At 36.6% G+C, this 26,639-nt stretch overlaps 1 protein-coding gene across 2 annotated transcripts; it reads right to left on the reverse strand.

Moving 5' to 3' along the window:
• Positions 1-320: 320 nt before the first annotated feature.
• On the reverse strand, positions 321-26,291 carry col9a1b (collagen, type IX, alpha 1b). 2 transcript variants are annotated; one of them, XM_084092251.1, is made up of 34 exons: positions 26,169-26,291; positions 23,857-23,940; positions 23,341-23,361; positions 23,002-23,058; positions 22,880-22,915; positions 22,726-22,788; positions 22,123-22,176; positions 21,164-21,199; positions 20,881-20,904; positions 20,735-20,788; positions 19,811-19,864; positions 19,377-19,412; positions 19,160-19,216; positions 18,913-18,966; positions 18,297-18,350; positions 18,132-18,185; positions 17,503-17,556; positions 17,240-17,293; positions 16,937-16,990; positions 16,702-16,755; positions 16,565-16,618; positions 14,883-14,927; positions 13,127-13,180; positions 12,999-13,052; positions 12,838-12,891; positions 9,618-9,689; positions 8,884-8,919; positions 8,195-8,239; positions 8,050-8,082; positions 7,497-7,643; positions 6,509-6,563; positions 2,622-2,810; positions 1,990-2,067; positions 321-1,229 (listed from the first exon to the last, which is right to left on the reverse strand). In XM_084092251.1, the coding sequence occupies exons 1-34, from the start codon at positions 26,268-26,270 to the stop codon at positions 1,024-1,026; spliced, it is 2,178 nt and encodes a 725-aa protein (XP_083948377.1). In that variant the 5' UTR covers positions 26,271-26,291; the 3' UTR covers positions 321-1,023. The 2 variants fall into 2 exon arrangements, with proteins under 2 accessions (XP_083948377.1, XP_083948378.1); XM_084092252.1 differs by lacking the exons at positions 23,341-23,361; positions 23,857-23,940; positions 26,169-26,291 and adding an exon at positions 23,397-23,562.
• Positions 26,292-26,639: the final 348 nt, after the last annotated feature.

The raw sequence follows: 26,639 nt of genomic DNA on the forward strand, positions 1-26,639 counted from the left end.
AAATAATTGATTTAATAAACATGCATTCACTTAATGCATAACCATTATCAAGTCTGTATCTCATGGTTAAAGTTTTAATTGAAGTGAACAACATTTTTGAAATCCTTTGTTCGATTCTGTTACTGAATAATTGCTGAGTTCAGTTTGCCAGCATTTCCAAATTAGCATCTACACTAAAAGAGCAATCTGAATGTGTTTGTGCCAACATTTGCACTGGCATGTAATGAGTTATTTAAGTGAGAAACGAGTGTGGTAAAAGCTGTGACGAGTGCAGTCGGGGCTGTTCAACTAAGAAGCATCGGGTGGGGAAGAAGCATGAGAATGTTTGAGACCTACATTTATTTTGAATTCATATAAAAACATTCAAATTTATTCAAATGTGTCTCCCTTGGATCTCTGTACAAACTTCATCGTCATCAAACACCTATGTAAAATAAATAGAAATACCATGAAATGACATATCTGCATTTCTCGTGTGTTTGTCAAATGCATCACATTCCCGCCTACAATCCTAGAACAATTAATCACACTGATGGGTTTTTTTTTTTTTTTTTTAGCAGGGGGAGTGAATTTCTTACAAAACCACAATCATTTACATAGATGTACAGAATACATTGAATACATCTCTCTTTTTGTTTCTGACAGCAGGTCTCCGGCAGCCGTTTCTGTTATGAACTTCGAGCACCATCAAAATTTCTGCCAGGTTTATCTCTGCCACACAGAAATGAAAAAGGCCTCAGGTCTGAAGGCCACATTGACATTAGCTGGAAAAAAAATGTCTAAAGTCTACTGTAAATGGCTTTCAGGAGAACATTAGATGACCAATAAGTTCTGTGAAAGTTCATTTGCACCAGGTGAACAAATAAAAGTGTCTTATAAAGTGTCTCTGGACACGGGAAGCTGGTAAAGTGTTTTAGTCATCGCAGCTGTAGCGCGGTAGTAAAACTATCTGCGAGGGGCGATAATGTTTTGTGCTCTTCGCAGAGCTGTAAAGGAGTCTCTCCGGATGTCCTGAAGGTTTTTTTAGTTTCTGTCCGGTCCCTTCATGCTAGAGTCTTTGAGAGACTGGTGTGCGGCGCCTGCGCTAAGATTACAGGCCGAAGGATCGCAGTAACCGGGTGGTCCGGCTGAACCGGGAGGTCCAGGAACGCCCGACTGACCGGGGGAACCAGGTAGACCCCTTTCTCCATCACGCCCGTCCTGACCGTATCCCGGTTTTCCAGGTTCACCTGCAACACAGAAACAGGTCAGTCATCTTCATTTACCACTACATTTCCCAATAAAACTCTTAATTTAGATTCATAAAGTTAATCTCATTTGCATTTCCGCATATTCAGAATACACCAACCTGAGTGAGAATTAGCGAAGTCAAATAGACAGTATTTTGCTGTTTTTACATTACATATTAACTACCCTTGTTTGTTTTTTTCAGTGTCTGTCCATCTGCAATATTCTTCACCTGCTCACGCTATATGGATGAACACTTAAGGGTGAGTAAATGGTAGAATTTGTATGTTTTAGGTGATCTACTTCTTTAGAATCATTTTTAAATATCTTAAAGTAGGCTACTGAATGAAATGCATGAAAATTAAAAACTTGACATCAGCACATGGCACCGCAGCCGATCTGTCCGTTTCAATTAGACTACTAGGTAATGACTGCATAAGAAATCCCATTTAAACAGACAGCTTCATTGGACTGACAGTAAGTGTCAGTGACACACATACAGCAACAACAGAAGGCTTCATATACCTCCAATTCATCGGACGTCTGACAGCTTCATTTAACACCAATTTAACTTTGCTTTCAAAAGTATATTACCAGGATGGAGCTAAATATATCTCCAGGTTCATTTTAGAAATGAATTGAGTTGTTTCAGATTGAATTGGTTTGCAGGCGGTATTCATTAAAACCTCTCACATTTATGCATTAATACCATGATTTTCTTTGACAAGAGGAAGTATGATATGAGTCGCAGTCGGAACTGACCTGGTAATCCAGGAGGTCCCGGCATGCCTTTGGGTCCCCGAACTGTAGGTCCCCTGTCCCCTCTGTCTCCCATCTCACCTGTAACACGCACACAAAAACTATTCAATACTACTATAACAATAATACTCTCATGACCATGGCTTTACATACAGTAGGCCTACTCTAGTTTAGATATAAAATATTCACTTGAAGTAGCTCTGAGATTTTAAGAATTTCAATAATTTAATGTCACAATGTCGCATTTTCATGGTTCTCTGATGTTGGTTATGTTCACATCACATACAAGTAAACAGATCAAATATTTATATAGATATACTGCACATAGAGAGATGGAGTTGTTGAGAAACAGCATTTACTCTGAATCGATGCAACAAAAAAAAACCAGTGAGCTGCATTTGTGTAACAGTGCCATGATTCACTTTTTAAAAACAAGTAGCGCAACAGACTATCTATGTATTTAATCAAATCACACTTTTTTGCCATTTTAGTTTTAATTCGATTAATTTTGCAGCCACATTTCGTTTTAATTATTAGCTTTTCATCAAGTCGGGAAGCCCTTCTATAGTTCATGCCATTATATGTTGTTCCAGGACCAACAAGCAATCCAAACTCACAGTCCCATTATAACTCACCTTTCGGCCCCTTGACACCCAGAAGTCCCGGAGGCCCTTTGAGTCCCGGGAGTCCTCTTACACCAGCATGCCCTGGGAAGCCGCTGTCACCTGGGGGTCCGGGAGGGCCGGGGGGACCAGGTTTGCCTGGCAGTCCGACCGCACCAGACTCTGGTCTCCTCAGACTGGCAGCTAACTGGGCCAGCTGCCCTGAAATGCCAAAGACCAAATGCACTAATGAGTGTGAATGGTCCCCTGCTATTAGCACAGCTTATTTTTATTTCATTTCTCCATTGATTTTGCAGTTGCACTCGCTAATTAGAGTTATCTAACAATGCACACTAACTGCTTTGTGATTTGTCTACTGTGCTTCAGAACTAATGTTAGGGCGCCTCCTTGAGGTTGAGCCATCTTCCTGCTCTTTGTCTTCACATATTTCCTTCATTTACTCTACACTTAAAGGTGCAGTAAGCAATTTCAGAGAAACACTGTTGATATTTGAAATCAACCCAAACAAAACCAAAATGAGCAAACATGCAATGCAAGAGTGGATGTCTCTTTATCATAGCTGAAGCCAAGGAAAATAATGCTTTGTGAAAAATAAAGCAAAGATTGTGAACAAAGGAAGATTAACAAATGACATACTGTACAGTACAAGCAAGAGTTTGTGGTTAGCAGCCAGCAGCACACAATCTCCAGACAAACAATGACACTCAAAACATTACAACAACAGTATATCTTGGTCCTGTGAAACAGCAAAACCAGTGTTACTCATGTATGGAGGAGAAGCAACGCAACTTTGGCCTCCGGTTTCAGGCCTTCCCGCACACTCTTTCTTCAAATCTCCCTCTTACTCACGCTCTCCTCCCCCATCATCAGTTTATATGCACAATATGGAAAAAACTTCACATCATGACTTTAAAGGTGCAGTGAGCGATTTCTGAGAAACACTGTTGAAATTGTATCAGACCGAGCAACACAACATACTTGTAGCCAATCAGCAGTAGGGGGCGTATACACTCGTGATGGGGGAGGAGAGAGAGTGAGCAAAAGGGGGATCTGAAGAAAGAGTGTAGAAAGAGAGATGGCTGAGAGACATTACAAAAAGAGAAAAACTCAGAGGAATATCACTGGAAAAATAAAAGCTATGATTTAGGCAAGAGCTTTAGGACTGCAATAATACTAGAAAAGCTATTCAGTGCTGGAGAGACGTGAAAACGGACACCACGTGAGTAACATTGGTTTTGAGTGTCATTTCTGGAGCTTGTGTGCTGCGGGCGAATAACAAAGAACTCTTGCTTGTATATACTCTTTTGTACTGCATGTTCATTTTTTGTTCTTCCTTGTTCGTTAATCATCTTCACTTTATTTTGCTTTGCTTCAACTGTATGATAAAAAGATGGTTCCATGATTACACTGTATTTTATTTTTGCATCCTCCTTTTGATTCTAAAGTGAACTCAAATGGCACTGAAAATTGGTTAAGAGAAATGAAACAATGCTGATGACCTGGGTCTGTGGTGGAGTAGTGAGTTTGACATGTAATTAAACTCGAGGTTCTGTGGGGTGCGGACTGGATCGATTCCATTCCTAGAGCTTCAGAACAAATCTTTGGGGTGCGGACTGATGGGGCAGTGAACGCGAGGTTACCCCGTGAGTCAGTCCTAGAGCTCCTCCTGTACGATTTTAGGGACAAATCGGGTCTATAGGAGACGTACAATAGATTTCTTAGGCGTGCCGAAAGAACACCACAGACACAGTGTAATCACCATTATAAAATATCAGAGTAAAACTGGGAGTTGTGAAAAATATGATACACCGGTGTTAATGCCTGATGAGAAGTTTATCTATGTATCATCTTTTTACTCTTTTAATTCATTTTATAACTGTATCATATATCTCTTTTAATTCCTTTTATAACTGTTTTCATTTTCCTTGCTTTTATTTTGTGATTATTTTAATTCCTTTCTGTGTAAAGCACTTTGAACTGCCATAGTGTATGAAATGTGCTATATAAAAAAGAAAAAGAAAAATAATTTGCCTTGCCTTGCCTAGCCTAGAAGATCCAGTTATGACATTATGAATTTTTTTTATATAATAATACATACGCACAAATTAATTGTTCACAATAAGATCTATGACATGCATTTAGAAAATAGACAATGAATTTTATTTCATTCTGACTTTAACCATGAGTTACTGTCTTTTTAACTCATGGTTAAAGAAATGATTCACAATAACAAAGCCGCTTTTAACCGTGGTTTAAAAAACTCTGTGAAATGCTGGAATGTTATGACCAGTTGTTTAACAACAAATAAGCAATCATAAAGTGCTTCAGTGCTTACCTCGTTAAATATTCATGTGCTTTGTACAATCTCGGAACGATTCATAAATTATTCGGAGACTATTTTGAATGTTGAACACAAAAGAAGATATTTTGAAGAATGTTGTAACCAGACAGTTGACGATACCCATTGACTTCCAAAGTAGTCAATGGCTACAGTACGGTTTGATTACCAACATTCTTTAAATTATCTTATTTTATGTTCAACAGAAGAAAGAAACTCATAAAGGTTTGAAACAACTTGAGGGTGAGTAAATTATGACATAATTTTCATTTTGTTAAGTGAACTATTCCTTTAAGAAGTGAAAAAGCTATACACACTCCATCAATTATGGTTAGAAGAACTGTTCCCAAACATATAACATGCTAGAAAAATAATAATCACAGCAATAATGATCCAATAATAGACTCTTAAGTATTTGCCTGTTTAAATCCAAACAGCAACTTTTGTTTTGGCCGGGCAGGGTATAATCAGTAAATAAATTGAACTTTTACCAATAAAAATAACTGATAAGCGTTTCGAAGCAGTGAGTCGTAACAAAGTCTTATAGAGGTTTTTGCAATAGTAATAGACACATCTATCCCTAGTATAAAGCACATTAATTAATGACTGAGGCTGTTTGGCCTGGCTGTCTGCCATTAACATTCCAGCACCGCATTTGTTTCACAATTTACACCTTCAGCACAGCAATTCAGGCTAAAATGTGTACCTTCTGTGTGTCACTTTGGATAAAAAGCTGAATGTGTCAGAGGTATGGCTTGGTGAGTATCACACCTCTGGAAGTAAATAGACCCTAGACTAATTTTACTCAGTTATAGCTCTGCTATTGTTATGTGAATAAGCAGATCATTTGCCAGCTTTCAATATACACTCAAAGTTGTGTTGCAGAAAGCTGTTAAAGCTCACGCCTTTCATTTGTCCTCATTCATCCCTTTGAACGGTGTTCTTTTACGTTTTCAATTTGCAATGGGAAATTGAGCACAAAGGAAGAGCATTGCTGCCGTTTTTACAACTTTCTTTTCCACTGTGTGAAGAGATAAAAGGGCAGACCGATTTATTCCTGATGTAAAGAATCCAATCCCGGGCCCTGAGCCATTAAAAGAGGCTAGGGTACAGTGAATTTCAACTTTCAGTCGGAAAACATCCTGAAAATGAATGCGGCACGATGCTTGACTGAGCTTTTTCAGGGAGGAAACCAAGCCGAAGGAGGCAACTCATCACTATGAGGCAAAAGTGCAGATCAGCTGAAACGAAAATGAATTTTTCAGTGAAATGTGAATGAAAAAGTCATGAGGGAATCGTTGGCGTGCGCTCAAGAGGACTTGGAGAGAGCCAGAACTGATGGATAACTCTCTGCTCATCAGAGTAGAATCAAAAAGAATCTTTGAAACACAACACAAATTTTTCTTTCTTTTCATCTCACTCTTTCCTTTAGTGGTCAGTAGTTTTGTTCTCCTGCCTGCAGAGTTCCGAAGCTCTGACGGGAAAAGTGCGGCTCTGCATGCATAAAAGGAAATAAATACAAATATTTCGAATGATAAAAAACGTCGGCTTCCAGACTCACCCTGCATTACGCGCATACACACTTGTCTGATGTGTTGATCACTTGGTTCTTTACCCTGTGAACACAGGAGGAGTTGTTTGGAAGAAAATCACACAATCCTGTTACTGTATTCTGATCATTTCATCTCATTTCAGACCACTAATTAGCTCTACATCAGAAAATAACAAACACAAACACTGGAATAGGAATTAACGTTTTTTTCCTCAAATACCTTTTCAAACATGAGTGTGTACAACAAAACACTGAAAACTACTGGGTTTTTCACACATTTAGGCCTTTGAATTATTAGTTTTCCTGTCATTTATGATTACTGGATAAGGATGAACAATTATTCATTTGATAAAGATTGCACTCACAAAGAGCGATTTTTAGCAAATTAAATATACTTTGACTTGAGCATAAAACAACCAAATTATAGTCACTATAGGTCTAGAAAATTAAAAAAAAATTGATTTTTACAGGTTTTCAATGAACGTACATACCCTGTACACATCAAAATCATGAATGGTAGTGTACATGCAAAGCGAAATCAGGATAATGGGCAAAATCTAGTTTTTACGGTAACACTTTACAATAAGGTTTCATTAGTTAACTTCATTAGTTAACATGAACTAATAATGAACTGCACTTCTACAGCATTTATTAATCTTTGTTAATGTTAATTTCAACATTTATAAATACATTATTAAACTCAAAAGTTGTATTTAACATTATCAAATATTAACAAATATAGTAGCATTGCTCATGGTTAGTTCATGTAAGTTAATAGATTAACCAATGTCAGCAAATGAAATCTAATCATAAAGTGTTACCGTTTTTACATGTGCAACAAAAGGATGAAAACTACCAAGATTAATAAAATGACATAATGCCGTTTACAGTAGGTAAAAGGCATAAATATATTTGTGTCCATTCTTTTTTTTTTCATCTTTTTTTTTTATACAGCATTGGCTTATGAAGCATAATCGTTGAGAGGTTGGAAACATACCGCTGGTCCCTGGGAGCCACGAGGTCCTGGAGATCCTCTGTTCCCCTGCATGCCACGTGGTCCAGCACTACCAGGAGGCCCTTCAATGCCAGGCTGCCCACGGGCACCTTCCGGCCCTCTATTACCCGGATCTCCCTGGTTACCAACCTGAATTACACCAGATATGTATGTACATATTAATAGATGTATCTTTCAGTAAATCATTACAATGATTTAGTGTTTCAATGTTATATCTTGAGGCCTACATAGAGCTGAGATAAAGCCATGGAAAACGCTTCAAGGATATCTGAAGTCATAACAGACAGTCATAACAGAATAGTCAAAAATAATCGTAAATAAGACGGTTGCACTTTATTTTACAGTATGTATACTTAGTGTACTTACCTAAGAAAGTACTGGGTAATATAAGGTAACTACATGGGTTAAGGGTAGGTTCAGGGATAGTACCTTGTTATTACCCATTTATTGTAATTACTATAATACGTAGTATGTACACGGGGAACATGACTGTAAAATGAAGTGCTACCAGTAAGAATACTGATCAAAAACTCACTTCGCCTTTAGCTCCAGGTTGGCCAGGATCACCCTAGGTACATAAACAGCAAGATAATTAAAGTTCACCATCTTAAAAAAATCTCAGTGTACATTAGCATACTGCATTCATATTATTTTCAGCTCAGTATTTCAGAGCTACTCACAAGATCTCCCTTGTCTCCCGGCGTTCCCTCGGCACCTTGATCTCCCTGCAATAAAACACATCATCGTGAAGGAGAACATTTCTTAGATGTCTATGAATAAGTTTTGTTATTGTAAAACTTCTAGAATGGATAAGTTTGGTTATAAAATGTGACTGGATGAGCTGTATTCACTGCCTACAGAAACCAAATTACTTTGAGAGATTTGTTTTTGTGATTTTCATTACTAGCAAATGGAATTATTTAATGATTATTGCTGCCTTTAAATATTTAAAATGTAAGCTATATGATTTTTAGATGCATTGAACCGTTTGATGCTGCCGTTTTTACTGCGTTTTAAGAGATGTGGTGCCTGACAATGCTCCTTAACCGTAGTAAAAATCATTTTTTTACCTCTGTGGATAAATAATGTTTAATACATATATTTAAAAAAATAATAATAATAAAGCTGTAAATAAAGCAAAGATTTTTGGAATTTGTTTTACAAGAAAATACCATTTCAGTCTTTCTACTTCAAAATTGCTACTTGCCATTTCTTTGTACTAATTTGTGAAATTAACCAGAGTTAATCCTTGTTTCCACACCAAAATTGTTTCAGTGCAGCCTTTCTTCCATTAGTTTTCTTGGTTTTAAAGCTATCTGATGTGTTCGGTTTAGTTCTGCAGTGATGATAATGTGAATCACGCTCTTACCTGTTCTCCCTTTGGTCCGGCTTCACCTGCTTCACCCTGTGAAATATCACATTCAGAAATTCATTCCCATGAATATTTCACTCAAATCATGTGTTTGAAGAGTTCATTATAAAAACGGTTATTTAATAATGTAGGCTCAGCATTTTACTCTTTCAATAAATCCTACATCTGTGTGAGGTGCTTACGTCCCGTCCCCCAATGATTAAGGAAATCATTGAGTCTAAAAGGTACGAATTAGATTTTCAAAAGCCTCATTGTACTTTCAAAGGCTTTTAAACTTTAAAACACCAGTGGGAGCACATAATAATCGCAATGCCTTAAAGGCTGGAAAAAGTGAATCCCTCATTGTCTAATTGAACAAGAACAGTGAATATAAAGCTGTTTTTAAAGAGTAGTGGATAACTTTTTATAATAGTGACTGATTTAGCAAAACTCAGAGTACAAGTTGCTGTTCCTTAATAAACAAAGAATTAAGTTTGATCACCTAAGAATTGTGTAGTTTGAGCCTCGGGTTCACTGTCTGATAATCTGATGCATATTTGCACACAAAACATTAAGAAAAATCACTTGAAAGTAGTGATCACTTGAAAACCTGCCTGACTGCAACACAATTTCCACAGGTTTTTATCAGTTCACCAGGGAACAAAATCATGATGAAAAAGCAATTTAAAGAAATCATTTTGAGATTACAAAAAAATCTGTTAAGGATGTTCAGAGAAATGTGAGATCCTCACTCTATCTCCTTTTATTCCTGGCAAGCCCGGTGGTCCGGGAATTCCAGGCAAGCCCAAGTCACCTTTCGGACCCTGAAACGACAATCAATGTAAGATGGCATGCAGTCAGAGTCTGGCATTTACTGTGAAATTCTGGCTCGTGTGTTTATATTTCTCTCCTCTCTCGCTGCAGGGTTTCCAAACAGATGGGAAAGGTTTAAAACCTTTGACAACAAAGAGAAAAGACTTCAGAATCACGTAGTGCATCCCCACAAAAACACACTCATGCATGCACTCAAGCAATCTGAGAAAATGCGAGGCCAGGACACAATGGCAAATGCTGATAAATTTGGTCTGTGAATGTATTTCTTCACTGTTTTGGGTTGAACAGTTTTGGGAATTGGATGTCTGTATGTCGGTTTAGCTAAATACATCCACAAGAGAGTTTCAATACATTTTAATGTAATAAATTAATCAAACAATCAATAAATAAATCACATTTCCAAAATAATGTTAGTAGCAACAACATAAAATGATGTCCGGCCTTGGAAAATTGACATTCTTCACCCTTTATTCAAATATTGTTAAAAGTTGTGCTTGGAGTCAATTGTTATTTTTGCTAAATCGTACATGTTTTACGAGTTGCACATTTCGTATGAATTCGTAGGAATGACCTACACCTGACCCCACCCCTAAACCTACCCATCACTGGGGTTTAGACAAATCATACAAATTCGTACGAGTGAGGTCGTACAAATTTGTACGAATTAGCCACCTTTTACTTACTCGTACGAATTCGTACGAATTGGTCGTGAGATAGTGTTGGGTACACAGGGAAGGAGACCAGAGGCTTTTTTTAATGGATGTCAATGGAGGAGAGGCTTCACTATATGCTGAATAAACCGCATTTGTGGGAAAACGGCTTGTCATTTAATGAATCGACAGCCCATCGGTAGGATTATTATTACATACTATTTAAAGAGTACTTTGTGCAAGTTGTTTACCATAACTCTGATACTTACATTACTTTTGGGCACTACTGTAAAAAAATAAAAATAACATATAACCAGAGTATATAAGTATTCAGGATAATTATATACATAGCTATAAATCTGAATATATAATTGTAAATTTGAATATATAAATGTAAATCCTGAATATATGGCTGTAATACTGCATTTCAAAGTTTTTACATTATAAAATAATAATATTCCTAATAATGTTGGAATTTAGTCACATAATACATTCATGTTTAAACATTGAGTGTTTGTGTGTGTAGATAAGTGTGTGCTCGTGGGAATGGCAGGGGAACAGAGAGCTCTTTGAAAGACACTGCTGTGAGACATTCTTTTGACTGTTTACTCTTTAGTGAGGAAACAGTGAGGTGAGGTGAGGTCCCATTCAAAAGAGAAGCCGCTGACTCCTTTCTCTTCTACAGACCACAGCGTGATGTTTCCCTTCATTCCAGCAGTGTGTCTGCTTTTCACAACTATGAATATTTGCCTTGGTTTGACCCTCAAATTAGCATAATATAAAGTCACGAATTCCCCTAAAAGACTATTAGTGAAAAGTTTTTTGAATTCACCGCGCACCAAACCGTCTAAATAAGTAAAAGCAGTTGAGCTTAGTGGATGTCAAACCGACTTGCTTTTTCTTTGAACACTGGGATAATGGAATAATTTAAATGTGGTGCTGCCTATGACTTGTTTTGAACTTTGGGATTGCTGGCAGCTCATACAAAAAAAATAATAATAATAATAAATGAGATCTCTTTCATGTTAGCAGTTCCACACTGCACAAAATCATTTTATTAATCAGTATGTTTGTCTTATTTTCCAGTAACTACATTTCTAAACAACCTTAAAACAAGATGCATTTACTTGACAAGCAAAATAAAAGTTTTTCTTTTTCTTTTTTCAAAACATAAATCAAATGTAGTAGATTTTATGCTTAAATGAAATAAACAACAATTTTCCAATGGTGTAAAAAAAAACTATGAAAAAGGAAGTTAGATTTTAAAAAATAATAATAATTTCACTTTGCAGTCAAAATGAACTTGTTTAGGATGTTACAATGTGTTTACTGGGGGAAAAGGCAAATAATAATGATTAAAGTAGCCTACACTATGTCACTTTTTTTGTTCAGAACTTACAAAATTCATATAATGACTCAGTAGGCCTACATCATGAACCAATTTTCCAAAGCAATTTTTATTTTTCTTATCCTGGATAACTACGCCTATGATAGGTGTTTACACTGGCCAAAAATGAACACTCGCCAAGCGCCAAATGAGAATAAAAATCAGAGTTTGCAAGTACGTGTATATGAAACGGTCACCATTTGGCAGTAACATTTTTACGAATTCTAACTCAGCAAATACTCATCATATACTTAAACAGAGAGAAGTAGCTCCGACTAAAATGTTCTCCCGCAAGACGCATGCCGTTTTTTTATTAACCACTAGAGCGCCAAAAGTTAGTGCACCTTTAAGATCAGTTATTGGTTTAAATGGAGAACAAATCAAGACGTCTGAAACCTCTGAAGTCTCCTGCTTAAAAATAAAATAAAAAATCCCAAATAATCTCATATATCTGCAATCAAAAGCCAGAGATTTCAATATGAACATATCTCATTAAACTTTTCCAGGAGCAAATAATCTGAGCTATACATTAATTGTAAAGCTCTATACTCATAAGGCCCATTCACACTAAGAACGATAACTATAACAATAAATATATAGTTCTAAAAAGCATTCTAAATATAAAAGAATAGCAGAGTCCACACCACAACTATATCAATAATGGCACAAAGAAAACGTTTAGTTGGAATCACTTTAAGCTTCAGCTCAGGAACGATCGGAATCCATCTTTCTTTAAAGAGCTCGAGCATTTAAAGCGAACAGAACAATATCGCGCATTGGTGTGGATGCTAATATAGCTTTCGTTATAGTCATCTTTATAGTTATTGTTCTTGGTGTGAATTGGCCTTTACTGTGTCAACATTTGTTTTAATTTATGTCTCTTTCTTATTTCTTTTTTAGGAGAAACATCTGAGACAGGGTTCATACTTGAACATGTTTGCTGAGCCATGAAAGAACAAAATCTGAGCAACAAAGGTGACCTCAGGACAGCCATCTCTCTACTTGCAGGTTTTTACTGAGTAATTTGTATGATGAAAGTAAAGTATGGCAGATGCTTGCTTTGATATCACAACCATGTCATTATACAGATTATACACTTACTCTGGCTCCTGGTTTTCCCATTGGTCCAAGTGGCCCCTGCTCTCCTCTGTCTCCCTAAACACAAATACACTCTCATTATCTGCAAGATATACCTTAGTGAGAAAATATAGACACATCCAGCCTATGCATTAGCCATTAGTCATGCTGCAATGGGTACTCACAGGCTGTCCAATAGGCCCGAGGGGTCCAAATTCTCCTTGTCCTCCACGCTCACCCTGAACAGAGACATTTACTGTCAGATCATCTATTCCTAATGGCAGAGCTATTGGACGGTTTACTATCAACTTACCTGTTTGCCTGCAGATCCCATGGTCCCAATGAGGCCTGGTTGTCCAGAATTACCCTGTAATCATTTATGCCATTTACTGCACATGACAAAGTTGCTTAAGTGTGTAATTTCACCAATTCACCAATGTTTCTGTGTCAGGCGACTAAAATCAATCAATCAATCAATCAATCAACGGAGCAATGCTGAAAGAGCCACACTGTCACACTCTTTAGGCAAAATCAACTAGGGATTTTCAACATATTGTGATTATATGGGTTATCGGAGATAACGGTATATATATATATATATATATATATATATATATACATATATATATACATATATATATATATATATATATATATATATATATATATATATATAAGCTCATATTAGATATTTAACTGTGCAAGCTAATTTTCCCAATTTTTAAATTTTACTGTTATCATCATCAAAATGTAATTAATCTTTGAAAACATTAATAACTGAATACCATTTAGTTAAATTTAAAGGTCCCGTATTATGCCCCTTTTCACAAGATGTAAAATAGGTCTCTGATGTCCCCAGAGTGTGTATGTGAAGTTTCAGCTCAAAATACCCAACAGATCATTTTTTACAGCATGTTTAAATTGTCATTTTTTGGGGCTCAGAAAAACGCACTGTTTTAGTGTGTGCCCTTTAAATGCAAATAAGCTGCTGCTGGACGACCCAGGGGGCGGAGCTTCATGAGCTCCTGCTCAGTCTCTCAGGACAATTTCATCTCACGGAATGATGATAATATCAGAAACTCTCAGTAACGTGTTCATTTCGAGTCTGACAATAATGCCTACAGAGTCAGAGTGCTGTATAGAGATGGAACAGGTATAGTTTAGTAGTTTAATTACGGTTATTATAACGTATTTGTCATCTGCTTGTATGTATCCATTATTTATTAATAGCCTACAAGTCTGCTGTCTGAATGATGATCAAACATATACTGATGAGTTTAATAAAGTTTATTGCACATCACACAAAAGATGAAGCATCAGTTTTACTTCAGAAAATCACTGTAAGAGCTGAGTAAACACAGTAAGTTATAAGAAGTGCGCAAGTACATAAACGAATTTCGGTAGAGTTGAGGGAGCATTCCTGTGGGCGGAGGTTAGTCAAAAAACTGTTCTACTGACGTCATTAAAGAAGGAAGTGGAGGGATGTAGTCCAAACGGGCCGTTCGATGTACTGTAGGCGACTTCTGTTAAATAAAATATCTCGCTTTGCATTGAACTTTGAGCTTTATAATTTTACAGATATTATTTATGCTCTAACAGCAACATTACACACTAACTAAAGTTTGAAACATGGGATCACGAAGAACGGGACCTTTAATCTTTAGTGAATCGTAAAATGAATATCCAATTTGCATACTGTTGTGAGTAAATGTTGTGATTCATTTGTAGCACTTATTTTACTGATTTTAGTTTTTAGTGGTTTTGTCCGTTATATCAGTCATAACATGAACATTAAGATCAATGTATGTGTATCAGCCAGAATTTGTCTGAATCTGAATCACAAATCATAAAATCAACCTAAAATGCCTTAAATTTGTCTCTGCATATTAAACTGAGATGAGAGAAAATATTTTAACATAAAAAAATAACACACTTCACCTATAACATGCAGCTAATGGTTTGAGACATATCTGTATTTCTGCTTCATTGACCAGATAAAAGCTTTTGTCAGTTCAGGGTGTTAACAACTGTGATGACTAAATACAGATAAATTCAGGAACATCTCTCACCTTCTCTCCTCCTCCACCTTTTGGCCCTGGGCTTCCTGGTAAACCCTGCAGACATGGAAGAGAAAGTCACTAAATATCAAAAAGCAGTTGCTTTAAAGCTACATCTCCTGGAGAAAGTACTGAAATGCCTTCCCTTTGTTCTGCATGATCAAAGTAAAACTCAAGGGGTATTTGAACCATCTCAAAATTAATGATGATGTGAATTAGTCATGAAGAGCTGACATCATGCTGGATAAAGTCAGAAGGGTTTTATAATCTTGCCCTGCCATGAAATGGAGGCAGACACGACATGAACGAATTTGAAATTGAAATAAATTATTGACTTTTATCCTCTCCTATAGTGAGCTATGAGCGTTATAGCTATAAAGAAGACAGGTTGAAGATGTTGTAAGAATTCAGCAATGCATGTTTGACAAGGGTAAAATAAAAGAGACGACTTGTGCTGCATCTTGTAGATAGAAACGAAAGCTAGGATACACTACCAATCAATAGTTTGGTGTCTGTAAGATTTTCTTTTTTTTTTAACCAAGGCTGCATTTATGTGATCAAATTACAGTAATATTGTGAAATATTATGTCCATTTAAAATATTTTTTCTATTTGAATATATTCTAAAATGTAATTGATTCCTGTGTTGGTAAAACTGAATTTTCAGGCATATCTCCAGTCTTCAGTATCACATGATCCTTCAGAAATCATTCTAATATGCTTATTTGCTGCTCAAGAAACATTTTTTATTATAATCAGTTGTGCTGCCTTTTTTTTATTTTTTTTGTTTTATTTTGTTCCCGTTTGCATGTTCATATTAGTTCCCTTGGTCACATGCTTATTCACTGATTATTAGATTATGTTTACCTGAGTTCATCTAGTTCCCTTTGTTTTTTCCTAGAATTTAGTATTCCCTAGTTCATTTATCCATTATTGTTGATACGTGGTTATCTCCTGAGAGTTCTGTTTGAATGAATTAAGGACTGTTTTGTTGCTATTCCTTCATTTTCATACATACAAGTAACGTAAGAGTTAAGTAATCAGATTACTTTTAGTAAGTTACTAGTAAAGTAACGCATTACTTTTAAATTTACATCAAAGGTACTTGTTTAAATAAGCTTGCATTTACTAATCTCACTTGCACAAAAACAGATTCAGTATTCCTCAAAATTATAAAAAAAACAGTGCAATGCAAACCTTACGTTAACCCTGGAATAATTAAATATGTTAAATGACACAAATACTTTATGTATTTAATCTCACTTTATTAACCAATGTCTTTGCTGCTGACCTTAGTGATCCAATTCAACTATACTAATAAGAAAAAATGACTTTAGTTCAGTGGTTCTCAAAGTGCGGGTGCGCAAAAGTAACGCAACACATTACTTTCTATTTACTAACTAACTGATTAGTTACTTGTTTATGAAGTAATGCAATATTGTAATCCATTACTTTTAAAAGTAAATTTTACCAACAATGGTTAACTTACAACTGTCATTTTTGACCAATTTAATGCATCCTTGCTAAACAAAACTATTAATCTCTTTTAAAAAAATCTTACTGACCCCAAACTGCTGAACGGTAGCATTTGTATGTGAATTTTCTTACCTCTGGCAAAATAAAAACTGACCTTCACAGTCATTATTGCAGTTCATATATTTAATGCATTTAATTTTTCTCTACATTAAGACTTACAGGGAGTCCTTGAAGGCCAACTTCCCCGAGGCTTCCAGCTTTTCCGGTGGTGCCCTGTAAAAGAACCACATCTCCATTATTACCACTATCACACTTTCTACATTGCCATGGTTGACTAATGAAAGACAAGGCTGTACCTTGGCACCTGGCATGCCAGGAATTCCCTCACGTCCATCCACGCCTGGCAAACCCTGGAAAAAGATGTAAAATTTGGAAGTTTGGATGTATAGAATAGTCTTAAGGCAAATCATTTTGTCCACACTAAGTACCAAAAAAGTACCATACTGTAAAATGTTCTCATGGTATTACCATCTGATACCATCACTGTACGATGGTATCAGTGAAAGTTTATGCATATGTTAAACCACGTACACCATCTCCCTTTGGCCCTGGAAGACCAGTGTTGCCTCTTAGCCCTTGAGATCCCTGCAGAAAGAGATGATTTCATTAAAATCATTATGTATTGCCCTGAACATGACAGAATATAGCCAAATAAGGCATGTTCCTAGACCAACATCATTTAGTTGTTTGAACGTTGTTCCAGGACTAACAAGGATCCTTGGCCATGACCTACTTATCATGTAAAATTTCTCAAAGGCTAATTTAATAAACAAAAACCTCTTAAACTTCAACTGTGTGCATGGTTTGCTGTTATAATGATGGTTGTACACATACCTGTTCGCCTTTAGGGCCAGCTTCTCCCATTCCTCCTCTTTGGCCTCGATCCCCCTAGATAAAAAGAGACATACTTCTCAGATGTCTGCTAACATTGATTTGTTCATTTACAACCCAAGGCTCAGGACATCAACTTCAAGTCATGCCCGTCTTCAAAGCTTTCAACTGTGAATGTGAGGTAAAACTTTCCGTTTCATGATTGTTTACAGCTTTAGATTAGATTGGTTTCGGTGGAATAAGGTAGAGGAAGTTACAGAACTTACCGTCGCCCCTGCAACCCCCTGAGGGCCCGGGTCACCATCAACACCTCGAGGGCCCTGTAAAAAAATTAACACCATTTTATTCATTTGTTAGTTTATTTATATATTGTGCTTATTTTTTATTACATCTTTCTTCATTTTCAGCTTTTTATGTCGGTTGCAGTGCTACAGTATACCATCTAATCCCACTCTAATTGTAAAAAGATAAATAGTCTCTAAACAGTAATCCAATAAGATATAAATATGAGCTTTATGGCTTTTACTTGAGCTTTCTCTTTCATGTAGATGAACAAAAATATTGATTTCTTATCTTGAATGCTGAGGTGTACTGTACAAATTTTTCCCCATCAAATGATCTATAGAATGAGAATGTTCCTCCCCTGATAAAACCATATAACCCAGAAATGGCTTTTTTTAACCCAGCTTTTTTCAGAGTGTACCGTACTGACACATTTTCTCATGGTATTACCATCTGATACCATGAATATATAATGTTCATTAGTACCAGTTTGCATTAGTAGTAGCACATTATGGTTTTACCACACTGTGACAAACTTAAGGCAAATGGATATTTAAAAAAGAACTGGCAAAATATTTGATGCTTCAACTTCTTACCTCTATTTAAATCTTACCATTTCTCCTTTGGAGCCAATCATACCAGTGGCACCTCGAATTCCCTGCGGCCCCTAAGAGCATGTCATTGAAACAAGGCTTTAAGACACTAGATCAAGATACAGCCACTGGATTGATTTATTAATTAAGTGTAGATTGCTGAAATAAACAGGAAATGGACGTACAGTTGGGCCTTGAGCGCCGACCTCTCCAGGTGCCCCCTGATCTCCCTCCTCTCCCTAAAAAGAGAAAGAAAGCTATTTTACAAACTGAGATCCTAAAAAAATAATGATTGATGGATGGATGGATGGATGGATGGATAGAATGGCCTCCAAACAGCTCAAAATCATTCTTGCTTTTAATGTAATACTTAAAAATGAACTGCAAAGTTTTCATTGAGGTAAATGATGTGTGAATGTCGCGAGTGAATTAAATGTCACACACTAACTTATTCTTACATCACTCAAATCCCTCATTATTCTTCATGCACCAGTGGAGTTTAATTCTTATACAGATCTTTAATAGACAGCATTTAAATACATCCTCCACGTTAATGCAGCCCGAGCGTCAGTCCTTAATTATAAATGAGGCTCTGTAATAATCTCCAAAATGTCACAGTGGGAGAAAATGTTTTCTCATTACAACAGACCTATTGCTTAATTTATATTCAGATTCACTCTGGAGAACTTCATGACACATGCTGACCTCAATCACACACACACACGCAACCGAGATAGTTCTGGTTCCTCCTTTGTCAGCATAATTATATCAAACTTTTTGTAAATATGATAAAGTTCTTGCCTTGTGTCCTTGTTTACCAGGCTCTCCGGATTCTCCTTTTCCCCCTTTATGACCCTAACAGTGGACAGGAGGACATACTTATTATTTCATAGTAAAAAGCATGGACATTTATTTTTCAAAAAAAACTAAATTATATATTTATATTAATAATTGTAAATATGTATACATTTACATTTGTATTGTAAACTTCAAGAATGTCTTGATCTTATTAAATTCCTTTTGAATTACTATCTACAAGAAAACTCACCTTCATCCCAGGCAAACCAGGATGACCAGATGTACCAGCTGAGCAAGCGTTAGGGCACTTAACATAGGAAAAGATCATTTATAGTCCGATTATTCATGTCACTCAGTCCAACCGTATCAAATAGTCAACTCGGAGAACTTTACACTAAAACATATTGCTTATCACATCATATTTCAGTGTTGAAAACGTATGATTGATGGAGCAGATATCCTCTTACCAGTTCCATTGTTCCGCCCAACATCCCTGCAGCACCCTGTAAACACCACGGATTCTCATTACAGTTCTCACCCAATTTGAAAGAAATAAATGCTGATTAGTTGATTAAGGAAGCAGCTGTGTCACCCTGTTGTTTCATCATTATAATTGCTGCTCTACATGATGTTCCTAATTAGTCTATGAATACAGATGTCTTTAGTCGTACACTGTAAAAAGGAAAATTAACCGTTTTTATACTCAGGAACTATTTTTACAAAGATCATGACTTTTTTCACTTTGGATAAAAGTGTCTGCTAAATGTAAATTTGAAATGACTTTTGTTGGTGTAACATTGAAGTCAGGATCGTTCATGAAGATTAATGTTGTTTTGACACAGTTATGAGTTTAAAGGTCATTGCTGTTGTGTTAGTCTTGATAAACCACAGCAATACTCACACGGGGTCCGGTTGGTCCACGGGGCCCCTGTGGCCCTCTCACACCCATTGATCCCTGTTATACAGAGAGAAATACATTCATTTCAATACATTGTAAAATAAAGTTGCTGCCTTCAATTTTTAAATGCAATCAACTTGGATGTTTAATTCATTTCAACTTAAATTACATTAAACTGAGTTCAAAACAAATAGTTTAATATTGTGTAACTAAAAATAAACGTTTTTTATTTTTATTTTGAAAAATTGCTTAACTTAGTTAAAGCAACGTAAACACATGTTGTCAAAACGTATTGATCATATAATATTTTACAGTGTAGCTGTATGAATACTCTTTAACCATACGCATTTATAAGATAGCTCACTTTTTGAATAACATTACATACTAAAACTAAGAAAAGTATGACAGCAACAGTTCACCATGAAATAAATAAAATAAATATGTTTGTTTTAGAGTTTTAAAGTTTTTTTTGTTTGTTTGTTTTCTATAAAACTAACAGAGGAATTATCCTGAACTACTGAACCAGCAGCTCCATGCCCTTAAAATGAACCCTGAGGTTAATTTTTCATGGACAAAGTAAGATTTGAACTGCAATACATCAATAATACATCATAAATGGGTATTTTAATGTGAACATGTTTTGAAAAATTTCACTTTTCAAAAGTTTTCAAAAAATCTATTTATTCCTTGCAATGGCTCTAGTTGACTTTGAGTGAATCTCATCAAAGTGGTCTAGAACGTGATTAATATTTCATTTTAAAATCAGAAGAAAGAAGTAGCATATAAAAATAAAAAATAAAATAAAACCCACAGCTAAATTGGCTGCTCGCTTATATTAACCCAGACAGCAATCAGTGTATTCAAAACAAAATCCGCCATTTTATTTTTGAAACACTACTTCATAAAAAAAAAAAAAAAATTACTCACAGGGGGTCCAACTTTTCCCAGCTCGCCCGGAAGTCCTCCTGGTCCTGGTCGTCCCTGTACAAACGAGTATTACACTTAAACCTTAGAGAACCCCTCACTCCACACACTGATTTTTTTGGTTATCATATAAAACAAAAGCCACTTACAATTGGTCCATCAGGTCCAATACCCTAAAAAGACAAAGAAGGTATACATTTTGCACTGAATTATGTATTTATGTATTTCCCACATTTCTGACATATGTTTATACAAAACCCATTTATATTTACTGAATATGATATGTGTATCAGCAGCTATCAGCTTTTAGGCAAGATATGTGTGTATAGATCAGCTTTAAACATATTTACAACTAGACGTATCTGCTCAATGGTGTTTGTATTGTACGCAGGGGCTTTGGATATGTTAAAAAAATGACAAGATCAGACTTACCGCCTCTCCTCTAGGTCCAGGTTTGCCAGGTTCTCCCTGTTCCACAACAACAATTACACAGTCTCATTTTAGGCTGAACATAATTTAAAACACATACACACACACATTTTGTGTTTCCATGTTTTATGGGAGCTTCCCATAGACATAATGCTTTTTATACTATACCAACTGTATATTCTCTCCCCTTACACTAATCCTACCCCTAAACCTACCCATCACAGAAAACCTTAGCATTTTTACATGTTCAAAAAACATGTATAATATGATTTATAAGCTCATGAGGACCAAAAAAATGTCACCACAAGGACAAGGATCTCGAATATTGCCATCTTTGTGGGGACATTTTGTCCCCATAATGTAGGGTTTACCAGGCCACACACACACACACACACACAGTCTGGTTCGCTATCTTTGTGGGGACTCTCCATAGACGTAATGGTTTTTATACTGTCCAAACTGTATATTCTCTCCCCTTCCACTAACCCGACCCCTAAACCTACCCATCACACACAACTTTCTGCATTTTTACATTTTCAAAAAAACTCATTCTGTATGATTTATAAGCTTTTGTACCAATGCTGGTCCCCACAATGTAGGTGATCTCAGGTTTTACTATCCTTTAAAGGTTTGTAATGTAATATAAACCTGTACCCCCCCCCCACCCCCACCCCCACAAACACACACACACACACATAGGCCATGCATACATATACACTGTTTTGTATGTACTGCATGATTGCACAATTACTGTTCTGAAAATCACATAAAGCCAGAGAATCTTCCGAGGCCGAATGAAGTGCTGTGTTTGAACATCAGTGAGTTTAACAGGAACTGATGAATCTGACTAGCCCGCACAGATCACTGAGCACACAGACAGGATTAGGAACTAGTGGTCATGTGAAAATACTTATAATTCCCCCAGCAAGGCTCAGAAACCTGAGAAGCTCATTATCGCTCACCTTTTGTCCTGAAGGGCCATCGAGGCCTGGTTCTCCTATAGGGCCAGTCAATCCCTGAGAAACAACACAGAGAGGAAATGTTACATTATTACCCCTTACAAGAGTAAACGATGACAGGCTTTAATTGAAAAGGGTGTTTTTAGGGGATGGTTTGTTGCATGAATGTTTTTCATTAAAATGCAACTTCCACTTTGTAAGTAGAACTTACAATTTACATGATTACACAATTAACCACAGCATTTGATGCCTAAACAAAGACACCTGTCGGTCATTCGACAACCTTCGAAAACCTTCCGTCTCAGATCCGAGTGGATGTTTTCTTGACCCCTACTTCCATTTTCACAGGGAATCCACTCTAATTAAGTCCAGGCTTCGGGTGTCCATGCTTAAACAAAAACCCTGTTGTCTTTTAGGCAGACTTCTTTCCTGTGGTCTTTGCTTCGGTCCGGCATGAGAAATTCCCTGCATTTTTGACCCATCTAAGAGTGCCCGCCCACCATCGACTGAACTCTTTGACACTGAGGTTCGTTTTCCCGTATAAGACTATGTCAGTTTTAACATGTTATGGAGAGAATCCATACAATTTTTAACGTGATTCCTTACATCGGCTCCAGGTAATCCAGGAAGTCCTGTAGAACCAGGTTTTCCAGTATCTCCATCAGGACCCTTCGGGTACATACAACAGTGTGAGATACAACATAACTCCTAAATATAGCAGATTATAATATCAATGTTTGACACAGAAAGCTATATTTACAGTCGAACCCTCTTCACCGGGATCACCTCTCTCCCCCTGCAAGAAACACACACTTTTATCTCTTTCTTTATGCATACTGTTATTTTAAATCATGCTGTTAACATTTTTAAAAATCAACTCACAGCAATGCCATCTATTCCGGGCACACCGGGAGGACCAGGAGATCCGGCACCAGCCCTCTGTTCAAAAATAGTAAGTAAACTGTGCTGTCATATTCCTATGACATGTTTTTAGATGCACTGCGGTTATGCAATATGAATAGTCTGTAAAACATATAGTGCAAATTAAGACTAAGCAAACAAAACAGTTTAAGTTTAGGCAAGCATTTCAAACACCTGCCATGCAACAGGTGTGCAGTTGTCTCTTACAACATATGCACTGTACAAATGCAAAAATGCAATGCAAATACACACTTTCTTTCTTTCTCTTTACATATTTGATGCTGAACTACAAGCGCTCACCTTAAACTCTGCCTCGGTTATCTGAAAGGAAAAGAACAAAGAAGGGTTGCATTTACCTGCGCCGTGCAGATGATGGTTATCTCCAACAAAATCAGTAAAAAGGGCCCGCGCACACCTGTAGCGCGAGCCATGATTTCCCCAAAGACACAGAAGCCCCTGTTTTCTCAGATAAGTTGGGCTGACGGATCCCCTGACCAAGAAACCCAACTAAATCCCTCTTTCAACCATCTGAACTCAAGGGAGACCATAACCACAGAGTGCTCATGCATATTCATGAGGTGGTTTGTTCTGGGGCTGCGATTGGAGGACAGCGGGACAGTGAGAGGAGGAGCCCGGCACACATTCGAATAGACGGCGGGACATTTTACTAGACGGTGACATTTGACCTCTGTTAACAAACACTAAATGATCTTTTGGGAGACACAAAGGGAATGCTGGAAAATAGCAGAGCTGTAACATTACATTCCGGTTGCTTTCGTTTCTTAGATGAAAATTGAGATGTTAGACGAGTCTCACCTGTCTGCTTGCTGGAAGGTCACCGCACGCGTCTCTCTGCGGGACGTTTAAGTCGCAGTGAATCAGCATCGACTGCAGCTCGAACTGAAAGAACAGACAAACAACGATCAGAAAGCATCATTGTAATGTGAGTCAGTGGGGTGTATTGAATTGTTTATCATTGGCTTATGTGTATTGTTCAAAAAGAGACTGATTAGTTTTTGGCACGAGAAAACGAGCTGTTTTATTCTGCACTTTTTTTTTTGGCAGAACAATGAATTTAAATGAGTTTAGAGGATTGAGCTCATAATATGTACATATATCATGTGGTGACACTTAATTTAAAAGTTACACACAAATGTTACCGATCATTGCTTTGAGGGAGACACAAACCTCATGTCTGTCAGTATAAAGACACACATTCCCTTATACACTATATTGTTCAAAAGTTTTGGGTCAGTAAGTTTTTGAAAGAAATTCATTACTTTTATTCAGCAATGAGGCATTAAAGGGATAGTTCACCCAAAAATGAAACTTCTGTCATCATTTACTCACCCTCAAGTTGTTCCAAACCTGTATGAGTTTCTTTCTTCTGCTGAACACAAAGGAAGATATTTGGAAGAATGTTTGTAATCAAACAGATCTCGGTCCCCATTGACTTCCATAGTAGGAAAAAAATATACTATGGAAGTCAATGGGGACCGAGATCTGTTTGGTTACAAACATTCTTCCAAATATCTTCCTTTGTGTTCAGCAGAAGAAAGAAACTCATACAGGTTTGGAACAACTTGAGGGTGAGTAAATGATGACAGAATTTTCATTTTTGGGTGAACTATCCCTTTAAATTGATCAAAAGTTACAGTAAAAGCATTCATATTTCTATTTCAAACAAATGCTGTTCTTTTAAACTCTCTTCATCAAAGAATCCTGAAACAAAATGTATCCAGCAGCACAACTGTTGTCAACATTGATAATTATAAGAAATGTTTCTTGAGCACCAAATAAGCATTTTAGAATGATTTATGAAAGATAATGTGACACTGAAGACTGGAGTAACGGCTGTTGTTACTGTATTTTTAATTAAATAAATGCAGCCCTGCGCATATAAGTGACATTTTAAAAATCGTAACGACCCCAAACTTTTGAACAGTAAAAAAAATGGAAAGACACCACATATGAATAGGGTAAAAAAAACAAAAAAAACTAACAGATATCACACTTCCCCAGATTGATTAGCCTACATTAGGAATTGGTTTTCCAAAATGTTATGTTTAAATATTAAACATTTCCAGAACAGAAATCTGAACACTGGATAAAACCAGGTTCAAAATTCATGTTTTATTTTGTAGACATATTAAAGGTTTTACTGAAGGGATATGGTATGGTATCATATGATATGATAGGATAAATACATAACAACATGCATAAATTGTAATGTGGACTCGTGCATTTTCTGTAAAGCTGCTTTGAAAAGTTGTGTATTGTGAAAAGCGCTATACAAATAAATATGAATTGAATTGAAATGATAGGATAGGATAGGATAGGATAGGGATAAAACTTTAAATATTAGATAGGATAGGGATAAATATTTTAGTGTATGTAAGTTCTATGTAAGTGGAGAAAAAACTCATTTTGACTTTGAATCTGCATTGTAATTTGAAATCTACAGATACAAACAGATAACGTGGAATTAAACACTTAAAAGTGTATCTTGGGCAAATCTGAAAAAACACAATATGAAATGTAAAATAGCCACAAATATCAAAATTGACAAGTGCATAAAACGTCTTTGCCTGTAGTGTCTCGCCTTAAAGTTGCTAAAAAAGTTTGTGGACTTGCTGTAATGCATCAACCGCACAAACCTGTAAATAATAATTTTTAGCAACACATTAATGTCTCAGATCTTTATGATTCGTTTATGAGAAGTTCTTAACTGGACAACTCTGATTAGACCAAAAGTAAGAGAAAGGCAGATGTTTGGTTTTGTCTAATAAAAGAGAATCAGATATGTTATGCAGGTCCGCTGTTGGACTAGAACCTCACTGCTAGAATTCCCACGTATCTGCTGAAATGTATTTGTCAGAATCCAAATTCCATTTAAAGAGACAGAGCCTTTAAACAGCCTTCAAACTCACCTCTCGCAATGACCTCAGGAAGAAAATGAACATATGCAACTTGATGTTTTGGATATAGAAGTATCATTAAACTGCCTTTACACAATATCACGGTTTCCCCAACTGATACCAAACCAGTGTGGAAGAAATGTAAACGCATAAAAAGACTTGTAATTGTGTAAATACAGATAACAAAGAAAGGTTTAATTTGATTCTCACCGGCACAGCTATTGCTGAATTGTCCTTCAGTTTTCCAATATGTGTGAATCCATCTAGGTTTGCTTGTCCTCTTGGTGCCAGCTGTTGTGAATCTGTTGCCATACAATCTGTTATGAGACTCGCAGAGCCTTTTTTGACAAGCAGTAAAATGTTATGCCACTGAGAATTGAAGAGGAGTGTTTGGTAAGGGAATAAAGCTATCATCCCTCTGTTCTCCTGGGTCCTGTATGAGAACTCCACAGACAGGGCCTCCCCGTTGAGTCTGACGGCGAGCTGTTCCTTTCCATTCAGATCTTGCATTTGCCACATATTCCAGCTCTTATTCAGTGTATCGCCGCTCATCCGATATGTTGCAGAAAATGCAAATTCCTCAGGCAGCCCCATGGGAAATGCAGATCTGATTCAAGGGTGGCAAAGCAAAACTCATTTAGACCTGATTACGAACAGAAATTATATACTAATGTAGTCAGT

This window comes from Abramis brama, assembly GCF_963993115.1.
Source record: "Abramis brama genome assembly, chromosome: 19".
Classification (NCBI taxonomy): domain Eukaryota; kingdom Metazoa; phylum Chordata; class Actinopteri; order Cypriniformes; family Leuciscidae; genus Abramis; species Abramis brama.

Coding starts and splice junctions, on each gene's coding strand:
- col9a1b (XM_084092251.1), bottom strand. CDS start 26,270: ATGGCAACAGATTCACAACAGCTGGCACCAAGAGGACAAGCAAACCTA. Junction 22,789..22,879: donor CCGGTGAAGAGGGTTCGACT/GTAAATATAGCT, acceptor ATGTACCCGAAG/GGTCCTGATGGAGATACTGG. Junction 9,690..12,837: donor TGGGAAAACCAGGAGCCAGA/GTAAGTGTATAA, acceptor TTGTCGTTTCAG/GGTCCGAAAGGTGACTTGGG.